Source organism: Centropristis striata, chromosome 14 (genome assembly GCF_030273125.1).
Source record: "Centropristis striata isolate RG_2023a ecotype Rhode Island chromosome 14, C.striata_1.0, whole genome shotgun sequence".
Taxonomy (NCBI): domain Eukaryota; kingdom Metazoa; phylum Chordata; class Actinopteri; order Perciformes; family Serranidae; genus Centropristis; species Centropristis striata.
In genome coordinates this window covers 4975341-4988105 of record NC_081530.1, presented here as the reverse complement: position 1 = coordinate 4988105, position 12765 = coordinate 4975341, and the positions used below count along the sequence as shown (strand labels likewise).

The 12765-nt window shown below is 37.9% G+C and overlaps 1 protein-coding gene across 2 annotated transcripts in view; it reads right to left on the bottom strand.

Annotated features, from left to right (window-relative positions):
- Positions 1–12765, bottom strand: part of gabbr1b (gamma-aminobutyric acid (GABA) B receptor, 1b) — a 143198-nt gene that overhangs the window by 22372 nt on the left and 108061 nt on the right. For both annotated transcript variants that reach the window (XM_059350575.1, XM_059350576.1), the window contains one exon: positions 6845–6922. In XM_059350575.1, coding sequence (XP_059206558.1) covers positions 6845–6922 — 78 coding nt within the window. The remainder of the gene's footprint in view (positions 1–6844; positions 6923–12765) is intronic.

The window sequence follows — 12765 nt, the reverse complement described above, 5'->3', positions numbered from 1 at the left end:
AAGAATTAGTAGATCAGAATAGCTCCATGGGAAACATGCAAGAAGGATTGTATTATTATTAGTTTATTTAAAAGGGGACAGTGCAATTTCATAAAACACATGATTATACATGGTTAAAAAAGCCAGAGTTAGCCAGAAGGCTAGTTTTCATCTGTAGTCCCCTATTGGAGTCCAATTAGTCAATTGGATTGACTCCAATACAAAACATTACAACACAAGAGAGGGTAACCATTCCTCCTCCTGTGAAGTTCCGGGTAAATACCAGGGAAATATAGTGTAAGAATGGTAAATGAAAGGGGTTGTTACAAAATAATATCTTGCAGTCCATTGGGTGAAAAAACCCCCAAAGATACAAGTTTCCTTCTGAATCGTCTTCCTATCAATCTATCATCTGAATGAGATCATCACAATATTTCAGTGTACAGCACAGACTGCAGCAGAGATTGGACCAACCAGCTAATTATAACTTCAGTCTCTGTTTTGTTTAGATTTGGGAGTTTTACTGATAGCATTGGGGACAAAATGACTTAACTGCACTGCAAAAAAGCCAACTTGTATTTTTTGGCCTAAAACAGTGATTTAATTTGGTAAAACTTGGAAATATAAATTGACATTTAGGGCAATAATGTAAGTTAGCACAACAAAGGAAGCCAGTTGTCTGCTCAAAAACAAGTCTGTGAGTTGTTGTTACTTATATCTTTAAGTTGGGGTTCACAACAAGGGACAATAGTTCTGCTAACTCTTATTTCTTTGTTGTGAAATTTGGTCAGTAGCGAAAGCTAACGGCTAACGGATGCGAGCGGCTAACTGATGTGAGCGGCGCTACTTGTTACAGCTACAAGAGTAGCCATTAGCGTATCAATGCTAACTCAAAATTGTGGTCACAACATTAGCTGACATTTCATAGCGGCGTTACAATCGTGCCAGAGAAATTCAGAGTTGAGCAAACTCAAAAACTAAACTTAAAATATTTAGTTTAATTGTCCAACTTAAAATTTTATGGAAGTTTGTTGCCTTGAAATTTTGAGTTCACCCAACTTTTTTTGCAGTGTGCAAGTCAAAATGCTGCACTGTAGAGCAGCACTGCAACACACAACCTGAGGAGGATAAAACACAGTAAGAACGCACATCTTCTATGGCTCTGGAGGCAAAAACCAAAATCTGAGATACTACCTAAGATGACATTTTCTAAAGGCTATTTATTTCTGAAACAGTTTGCATTACAAATTGTGGAGTTTGATAGACATGGGTGTGGTTTACCAGGCTGGAGTGTCTAGAGGAAGACATTAAAAATGCCTGCTCTGATTGAGGCTGAATTATTTTCCATGCTTCATTTACCTCCTGATCATTCATCTGGCTCCCTGTGCTGTTTAATAGACCCCTTTCATGGCACACATTTTATCTTGTCAAAGCCTGTAAATCACAGGTGCAGTATTGATAGCTGCATTCGATTAGGAGAGCCAGTTCCAAGGCCCCGTTCAAAAAGCACAGGAAATCCTTTCTTTTGTGGCAATAAAACTTTATAACTCATCTATGTCATGTAGAGAGGTAGACAGCATGGGGTGCTGATATGGCTCCAGCCTCCATTATAGCTTTGTTCTGTTCTGCTTTGTTCATTTTGCCTCGCTTTCCTGCTCTGGATTACTTTTTCTCAGTGGATTACAATCATTACAACTCTCTCTTACAATGGTGTGAAAAAGTGTTGGCTCCCTTCCTGATTTCTTTTTTTTTTTTGCACGTTTGTCACACTTAAATGTTTCAGATCATCAAACAAAATTAAATATTAGTCAAAGATAACACAGGTTTTAGTATTAAAACAAAATCCAGACCTACATGGCCCTGTGTGAAAAAGTATGGAAAATAGAAATATGGAAACACTAGCATTACAAAATAAAACAGGAAATACAACATACAGGGTAACTTGACAGGGACATGACATTTTGTGGTTAGTCACTGATGTATAAGTGGCGCCTTGCAGCCTCAGCCACCCCTGTATGAATGTGTGCACAAGTGAGTGAATGCTGTTGTGTAAAAGCATTTTGAGTGGATTATACAAGTGCAGTTCATTCATTTGCCTCACAAGTATGTTGCTGGGGAGGCTGCTGGTTCGTATGCAGTTGGGGCTCTTGTGTGTCACACTTCAGAGTCTGATGCCCGGGATTACTTCAGATATCTTACTTCAAAAGCTTAGTGCTTGTTATTCATATGCAGCTATTTTTGATTCATGTCATTCAGGGAACACAAAGTAAAAAACATAAAAAACGGTGTGTATTTCTCCTTCTTTCTCTACATTTCTACCATGATTGTTTCTGGATCAGACCAAAAGATATCCAACATTGTCTGCTGCAACATTTTTTAAATGTTTTTTTTTCATTTTATAACAGTTTAAATGAGGAAATTGTCATTGTGTTACAATGTTATTTGAGCTGACTTTCCCTTTAATTTTCCATCAAACTGTAGGCTAAAATAACTTATGTTTCGGCAGAAGTATTGCACAAGTAGAGGATATTTTATGTGGATGAGTCAGAATAGTTTTTCTAGTTATGTTAATGCATATTCACATTTATCAGGTTTCTTATCACTGCAGGTCTCATGTGCTGTACATTTTCCAGATCATGATCTATGTACCTGTTCATCCAGGTATAAAAAATAAATATATGACTGTGTAAAGACACTGAATAACATCTTTGTGACAAGTGCAAATTGTACCACTGCATTTGATATGAGTTTATGAAGGACATTCCCAAGAACTGACTCCTGTCAGTTAGTCAGTCATCACATGATGACCTGCAGCAGGTTAAAAGTCAAGTGTGACGCGCCCACTGCTACGCTAACATGCAGCTGTTACCCAGGACGCTGCAGACTGCAGGCACAAAACAGCAACCTTTAGAAGGTGAGTTTACTTTGTGTGATTGATTACCACGTTATAGTGTTGCATTCCAATGCATCATTTTCAAATCATGCATGATGCAACATAGTTTTATTGATATTATGAAGGTCATATTATGGTTTGTCCGTGCTGGTCTGCTAGTAGCTTTGAGGAATTCAGTCATCTTGGATTTAAATTAAGTTGTGCTGTATAATGAGTCATTAGCTGCAGTTAATGTTAGATACATCCAGATGATGTTTTAAGTTCAGGATATCTTTCAAAATGAACAATTAAATTACGCACATTTTACCAGTGACTAATATTATCCCATATTTGGTGTACTGCATCTTTTATGTGTGGGTATTGAATGGAGGTTAAGAAATGTATGCATTATTATCCAAAATTTTAACTTCATAAGCTGTGCTTTTCTTGTGTTACTTTCGTAATATATTTTATTTATTTATCTTCGAGTCTTGAACTGGAGAAGATTATATTTTTTTTTACAATTATGCAAGAATTTGAGATTTCTGGAAAGTTTTAAAATGTTATTCCGTGTTCCCCCTTTTCAATATTTTGGGGCACCTATCCCAATAAAGATGTCTGCATGGCCCAAGCTAAACTAAGTTGTTGAAAAAATGGTAAATGTCAGTATGTTAGGATTCACATTACGAGACTGTTGAAAAACAGATGTTTGCATTTTGCTCAAAGCACTGCTCCCCAGTACAGCGTCACAGAACCATTAGCACTGCTGTAGACTCTTATTCCTGTAACCTTGAAGGATACCATCATAACATTTTCCTATTGTGAGAACCAAAAAAAGCCTCTGGATCAATCAAAATTTTCCATGACATGTTTTTTTCACCATGCCTCGCATTAATGCCTTATCAATTCAGTTCTGCAGTAAGGATCCAGAATTATAATTCATAAAGATTATGCACCGACCATGTGAGTGGGTTTAAGTGTTTGCTGAGGGCAGATACAGAGTATACCTGTGCAAGTGCGTGGGTTTCAGAGAAAGAGAGTGTGTGTGTGTGTGTGTGTGTGTGTGTGTGTGTGTGTGTGTGAAGTAAAAGTCCTTTGGGAAAATGTGTTCTCCAACACTAATACCTCCCCCTGCCCTTGATGGTGGAATCGGGACAGTATGTTGCCATGGCGACTGGCCCCCATAATGGTTACCAAGGCAATATGAGAGGCAGTGATGCAGCAGTGGTTGTCAAGGAGACCAAAAGAATGAGAAAGGAGAAGTGCGAAAATTGTGGACAAATACTGATACATCAAAGTGGGACGAAAGACATGAGAGGGATGAGAAAGATACAAAGAGAAGAAAGACAAAGAAAGAATTACGGAAGATTGGATTGTAAAGAAAGGAAAAAAGGAAAAGCAGTGTCACATCAGCACGTGACAACAATCAACAACCAAGTCATGGTCACCTTGAGGCCTAATTCTGTCATGTCACCATCCTTACTATTTTTGGTGTTCATTGCCAGCAAGGATCCGTCCTGGCAGGGAGAGGGGAGGACATCTTGACGAGTGCCTTGAGGTGACTGTTTGTCACACACATAAAATTGGCTTCTTGTTCTGTGTTACTCAGCTTGTCCTCTGTCGAATAGCATTAGCTAACTTCCAAACACAGTCCACACGGCCCAGGCAGTATAACACTGGGCAGAATGACCACAGGGTGAAAATCACAGAAGGTCAACACTTCCTGCAGCCGTCCCTCTGCTCCTGTCAGAGCAGAGCAGGAGGCCACTTGAATGACCTTGCTATCTGTTGGCTTGGCTACAAAAAGTAGTTTCTGACACAAAGTCAGTGCTCACAGCCTTTTTTGGTAACACTTTACAATAACCATCTAAGTGATGTTTATAGAGCAATTATTAACCATTTACAAAGTGCTATATATATTTAATCTTTAAATGTTTTCAACCAATTTCTTAAAGGTATGTGAATAATTTCTAAATCATTAACATACTTAATATGGTGTTTAAAATGTTGAAATCAGTACAACTAACACTATTAATAAACTATTAATTATAATTTAATTGTTTGTTAATGGTAAAGCAACTATAAACTTACATTAATATACCATCTATTTGGCATTAATAAATTATTTAGTTAGTTAAACATTAATAAATTATGTATTTGCCGTTATAAATGGCCTATATACGGTTTATAAATGATGATTACACATTAATAAATCTGTTTACCATTTATAAATGATGGTTACTGTAAAGTGTTACCCCTTTTTTTAAGTGTCTTGGCTCCTCTCTTCAACAACAAACACTTAGGAATCAGCAGCTTAGTTTCCTTAGGATTGCTCAACACAAAACAAAGTAGAAACTATTAATTAATGGAATTCATACTAAATTTATCAATACACCAGATAAACATGGAGCATATCTGAAGACTTAACAAAATATAACAAAATACACTTATAAATATCAGGACATAAAAATAAAAGCCTGGCTTTCTCTTCTATTCAGATCAATTGTGGACATCATTTGATAATTTACAGAATATAAACATTATTTGTAATGAAGGGAGTAAATGGACAATCCACTGTTTGTAACAGCTGACTGAAAAAAAAACAGCTGACAACAAGGACAATACACTATATTTTCCTAAAATATGCTTCAAGCCAGTCAGGATGTTTGACTTTGTTTAGGTTTATAATATTTGTCCCAGCCCACAGCGAGCTCCCCATCTTAAAACACTTGTCACAGACAAAAAAGCAAACAGAATAAATAACTGAACTGATCAATCTTTATGTGCCTCCCCTTCAATACTATTGACCATTGCATCAATCAGTTTTGTTTTTCATTTCAGAGACTTGTAGCATCCTCCACAGTCTTCAGAGCATTAACCACTTTAAGATCTGCATCTTGTCAGTGTTCAGGGAGGCAGAACTGAAATGGGCACACACACACACACACGCACACACACACACACACACACACACACACACACACACACACACACACACACACACACACACACACACACACACACACACACACACACACACACACACACACACACACACACACACACACAAACACACACACACACACACACACACACACACACAGAGAGCTGCCCTGTGTGCTGATTAGGGAACACAATTTCATTCCTCAAAGTCAAGGTCATGGGGCCCAATCCCATTACACCGCCGCCCAGATTGCTTTCTCCTGTTTTGTTTAAACTGTCAACTAGAATCTTCTGTTTATGTCATTGTTGTCATGGCTTTGAAGTTTTTCTCATGTTGAATTTACTATTTCTATTATTATATATTTATATATTATAATATATATCATATTATTTAATTTATACTTATTTTATTTATATTTATTTTATTACTATTTATTATTACATATTATATTATATATTACATACCGTACTATTATTACAATTATATACCGTCTAGTCACTATAGCGTTGTTGCCATCATATCATCAGTTTAATTACCATCATCTTGCCATCCTACCAAATGATCTTCTTTTTTTAACTTCTTAAGTGTCCTTGTTCTATTCTGTGTTTTTTTCTATTGTTGTTTTTATTTATGCTACCTCAGTATTTTATTCTATTGTATCCCTATCTATCTATCTATCTATCTATCTATCTATCTATCTATCTATCTATCTATCTATCTATCTATCTATCTATCTATCTAATTAGTAAATGGAATATATTTTTGCTCTATAGCGCATAGGCCCATAGCCCACAGCTCTTAACTGTGGATTCGCTGCTGTGTCACAGAAGTTAGCAAGATGTTAAATAAAAACTAATGGATTGATTGAACATTCACAGCCAACCTTATTTGTAAAGAACAGAAGGGAGAGAGAAGAGTACCATAAAGGAAGTATACAAGAGAATTAGAGGTAAACCTGCTCAGAGAAAACAGGAAATTAGAAGGAAGGAGTTTAACAGTGAATAAGAGGAAAATAAAGACAACGAGTACACAAGGTGAATGTTCCTCACCTATCCACTTGTCATTCCCATACCAGGAGAGATTGCCTTTAGAGCTGTCGTAGTATCCAATCTTCTTATAGCTCCCTCCTGTGCAAGAGGAGAAAGAGAGAGACAGAGAGAGAGAGAGAGAGAGAGAGAGAGAGAGAGAGAGAGAGAGAGAGAGAGTCAGACTGGGCTCTAAAGTCCCTATAATTTTAAGGAATGTTCCTCCTGTTAGGGCTTGGTATCCAACCTTAATACAAACCAAAATGTGTGCATTGATATTTAAAGCTGTCAAGGACATTACAGTTTTTAGACTGTATTTTATTTAAACAAACGTATCGTACAGGTTAGTTAAGACAACACACATTTAACATCTGAGAACATTTGAGAATGTGGCCTTTTGTGTTATTAGGAGAGGGTTATATTATGTTATTATAACACCGTTCTATTTCTCAAAGTGCTATTAGTCATGAAAATCCAACATGGTCTCACTGGAATCCGTGAAATAGCCACGGATTTTCTTAACTCAAAATCCGTGGAATAACCACGGAATCACTCAAATTTCCGCGAAACTGACACGGATTTCGCTACAATGCAAGTTAATGACAGTCATATCCCGTGGCTATTCCAACATACAAAGTGATTGTGTACATTCACTGAGTGAAGATTTAGAAAATAAAACATATATGTGATCAAAATCCATTTAAAAAAAATAGATATTATATTGAAAATATTGATTTTTTTCACTAAAAATGAGAGAACTGTCCGCCATGTTTTTTGTTCTGACCCCTGGGACCTTGAAAGTCATGTGACTTGGAACAAACCAAAAGGAAAAAATATTAACTTGCATTGTAGCGAAATCCGTGTCAGTTTCACGGAAATTTGGGTGATTCCGTGGCTATTCCACGGATTTTGAGTTACGCGAATCCGTGTCTATTTCACGGATTCCTGTGAGACCAGGTTCTGAAAATCATGTGTCTTATTGTCTGAATTGACTGTAAAGAGAAAGGGGTCAATGCAAGCCTCTTTAACAATAAAAAAGAAAAACAGCTGATAACAGGCCATGAGCTGTGGCATATCCGTGTGGTTGCTATAGCAACACTTTAACATCCCAGTGCAGTAACACAGGGAGGCATAGCCCAGTCATCAATACACCACCCACTGTACTCCACTCCTACTGTTAGTAATCATTAGGCATTATTCCTACAGTCAACAAACATGACCCTTCTCAGAAGTACTTATTATGCTCTATAGCAAAGGGTTAGACTGATAAATATACTGTAAGGCTTTTACACCAACTCTCAGACAGGAATAATCGTCATTAAAGGGCAAAACAACCTTTGTGGAAGGGCTGATATTTACCCTACTGGCAAGACATTCAGACATGGCCTTGTCTCTTGTCATCGCTTAATTTATTTATTAATTTCAGGGTTATAATTATGCAACAACACCAGGAATGGCAATGTTGCTCTGTCCACCAGTGTAATCCATGCTAATATATGTCTAACTATTTCACAGTTTTAACAATCCAGACCCCTTTTTAGAGAATGGTATTAAACACCATCTGGGAACCCGAAGATTCAACTCAGCACTTTGATCATTAATCAATCGATTCATTCATTAAAATAATCAAGTGTATATGGGCTTAGAACATTATGATATGAGTATATGAAGGTCATTCCCATTCCATTATGTTGCTTTATACCATGTGTTACACAGATTCAGTGCCAGCTGAAGTTAACCACAGTTCTTGTGGTGTCCATGCCAGCCCTGCCATAAGCTAATGTCTCATATTTATCATCACTACCACTTATTGCTGTGCAATACTTATCTCTTATTTATTACAGTAATCTTACCTATTACAGTATTGTCATGTATATATTCCATGTGTCCTTTTTCTTGTTTTATCTCTTTTTAATGTCCTATGCACTGGTTGGGTCAAGCACCCATAATTTTGTCCTACACTGCAATAACAATAAAGACTATTCTATTCTATTCTATGAAGAATTTGAGGAACATCATTAAAAAAACATACATCCACTGAATGCCCAAGGCATTTAGTTTGTGGTGGTAAAGTTCCACGAGGCTCTGATTATCCTGTCCCACAGCAGCTCATTTTATGCATTGAGGTCATGTTTTTTTTTTTTTTAATGCTCTCACTGCAATTAAATGTCTACTACAGGATCTAACATGATCACACATTATTACAATTTGGCTCAATTAATCCACAAGTCTCAGCTTTCCAGTCACACCAAATTGCACCCAATGGAAATCCAAGGCTGTTTATGACCCGAGTATGCAGAAATATTCAAACAGGAGGAAATAAAACACTTGTATTGCATAAGAAAAACAGAATGGCTTTTAACCTAAACTGCCCAGGATTAACAGGGTTTCACTGGTGTAAACATTTTGAATACCTGTTATTCAGTTCCCATCAATATTCAAGACATTGTTTTGTTGGAAAAGTCTTTTTCTGAAAGCTACAAAAGTCAATCAATTCACTAACTTTGCAGTCATGCAACAACCTTGAGTTTTCCCATGACATGAACGCTCCTAAATCATAAATGTGGGAATCATTCCCATCTTTACCATCTGTCCATATGATGTAAATGCGGCTTAAATGCCAGAGGACAAGAGGGTGTTAGGGCTCCAAACGATGAGGAACGGCACAACATGATGTCACTGTGGCACCATGCTAGCTGGACAGAGTCATTTCTGTTGAAAGTAAAGTTAGGCTCACAAACAAACAAACAAATGACCTACTGTATTGGACATCTTTTTGTTATGTTACCCCTTTAAGCAAACTGTACTGTTGGACTGGAAGTCACCCGCCTGTTGTCATAAGACAGCCGTGCTAACACAGTACCGGTTAGAGACTTCTGCTTTCAGTTTTTATTCTTTTCATCGCAATTTTAGCAACACAAGGCTGCCCACTGTGACAGGGCCCGACGGAAATAATAAGGCTGGATATCAAACATCAGCCAGGCCGATCTCTAGACTTTCACAACAGATACTGTAATCATTTTGTAAAAGGTGGTGGAGTGAGAAGACGGCTGGCACTGGAAATACCTATGCTTTTATTTACACACTTGTGCACAAAATTGCACACTACAAATACTATAACAGAGCAGCTGAAGTTAACAGTTCTTGTGGTGTCCATGCCAGCCCTCTTAGTCACAGCAGGATCCCCTATAAATACAGATTCTCCCTGCAAAGTAGGGTTGTCAAAAGTATCGATACTTTTTTGAGTATCGATACTTTTGACAACCCTACTTTGCCTACTTAGGGAGAATAACAGGAAATAACCGGTAGACGGTTAAATGAAAAAACGAACGGTAAATAATAACGAGTGCGTCGTAATTCATATAAAGTTGATATAAAGTATCAAAAAGGCTTCTATAGTAGCTGGCTGACAGGACACAAGGTTTGTTAAAGTTTATTTTCTTCTGTCATATATATTAGTGGCTATATGTGTTGTCTTAACTATAGTAAAAGTACTTGTTAGCTCTAGTGCTAATGCTAATGTTTGCTATTTTTTTCAAAATAAAAGCACTGCGGTTATATTGATTTCTAATTTCTGGGTAACCTCACGCGAGGTTAAGGACAAGGACAGCCAACGGGCCGGATGTGGCCCGCGGGCCGCCCAATGCCCAGGTCTGCTTTAGAGGAACATTAACTTAAACTATTTCCTGGTCCTTTTCAAAGCCTTACATCTACTGACTACTACAACTCTGGACCCGCAGACTTTATAAAAGACAATGAACTTTTATGTTGAGAAGCTGACTAGCGGGGGCTAGTATGAGCATTTCATTTCCACATCTATCATTTGCCTTAGCTTAGACTCCAGCCAAAGAACTGCCCATGGCCAGCACACTTCCAATTACCATCAAACAAATTGCAGCTCACCACTGACCGTCTCCTAGTGAGATGACAGAGGCCAGCAATCAACAAAGACATTCGACAAAACACGCTTAATTTTTAATCAGTCCCGAGAACACAGCTTCCAGTAGGCACAGATCTCAGCACTGTCAGAGAAACACAAAGCACAGACAGACAGAATTGGAGAACACAGGCTCAGTGATCAAAAGGCAGACAGCCAACCAGAACCTCATTCCACTACAGATAAGACGCTGGCATCACCATGTGATTACACATCTCCCCTCTCACATCTCTCCTATTCCATGAAAAACACAATGATGCAACCATCCAACATGAAAACTGGCTGGCCTGTGGGTCATTTAGACTATTGTAATGGTTATTTGATTGTTGAGAAGATGGCTGTGAACTACTACTGAACAATAAAGACAGTTCACTTTTGTTTCCTGATATAAAAGAGAGAAACATAATCATAAAATCTCCAGAGTCTCAGAGTCTCACCTCTAAATCCACTTTTTGTGCCAGTAAATTAAGTACAGTTAAGCTGCATTTGCACCAGATTAGCATTGCAAGAAATCGTGTAGGTAACTGTGGTGGCGAGGGAGTTTCACTTTGACCCGTTGGTGTCTTCTTTGTTTTCTCTATGGCAGTAGTTCTCAACCTTTTTGAGTTGCGACCCCCAATTTAACATGCATGTTGTCTGCGACCCCCGCTCACTGAACAGAATCTCACACGCACAGTTCAGATCACCCAAGAAAGGAAACAAAATGACCAAAAAAAGACACAAAATGACCAAAAAAAGACATTAAGTGACCAAAAAGACTAAAACACATTAACACACGAACACTTTAACACAGTGGGGACAAAGCTGACTTCCAAAATGATTTGGCGACCCCCAGAAATCATCTTGCGACCCTGATTGGGGTCCCGACCCCAAGGTTGAGAATAGCTGCTCTATGTTACTAGCATTTAGCCATGCTGTATGTTATGATGTCTGTCTGCACCGACAGATTAAAAAATTAAAAATTACACTTATTTGTCATGAATAACTGGGATGCCAGGCCTATCAAAAGACTTGTGCTGTGTCTAGTCTGCTTCCTGGTTACACTTAAGTAAGTTTGTAATCAATTCTACAAGTTAGATACTGCTTCAGCTTTTCAGTGCAGGGCTGAGTCCCCTGTGATCCCTGCTACAGCCTTAACACATTACCCATGGGCGAATGAATTGGAGGACTGGCGACCTTTCAAATGAATAAAATAATCCTAATATTTTTGATTTATGACAATGCATGTACACTAAGCTCCAAATAATAACATTACCTTCTGACTGGCTGGCCTAAAGTACAAACTTACTTGCAACTGAGTGGATTAAAACAAAAGAATGCTTGTACTTGTGCTAGCTGCACGGCCAGTACATCAACCCTATTTCTGGACTGTTGACTGTTAAACTATTGTGCAAAAAACTGGATTATACTTAATGACAATGTTTTTTTTGTCCTTCTTCATTTTTTACATCCAGTGCCTATGTTAAAACTCTCTCTACAATATCTGCTTATGGCAGTTACAGTGTGAAAAGACTGTGTTCTCCTGCATGAAAATTACATGAACTACAATTCTTGAAAACTGCAATGTGATTATCTCGGAGTGCCCAAATGATTTCGTCTGAGGACCCAAATCTTAAACCTCAAAAGTTTCACAACCAAAGATATTGCTATAAGATACTATTTTATATGCTGGACAAGGATCTTCAGAAAAGTCATGAAAGAATAGTATTATTATCACTGCACCAGCCAACAGATCCCCAGAGGCTGCAGCACAGCTGGATCAGTTACCAGCTCAAATGTGTTGCTAACTAACTGCTAGCTCGTCCCACATGGCAGCGAGACTTAATTTCCTCACCATTTAAACAACTTCACTGAATATGCAACCCGATTTAGACACCAGGTGTTTGCACATCAAGTTAAGAGCATTTTTTTATTCTGACCTTCCTGTGTGCTGTTGTATTCATCAGCATATACGGCATATATTCTGCCTTCAGAGGATGTATGGTTTACCTAGGTATAATGTATCAAA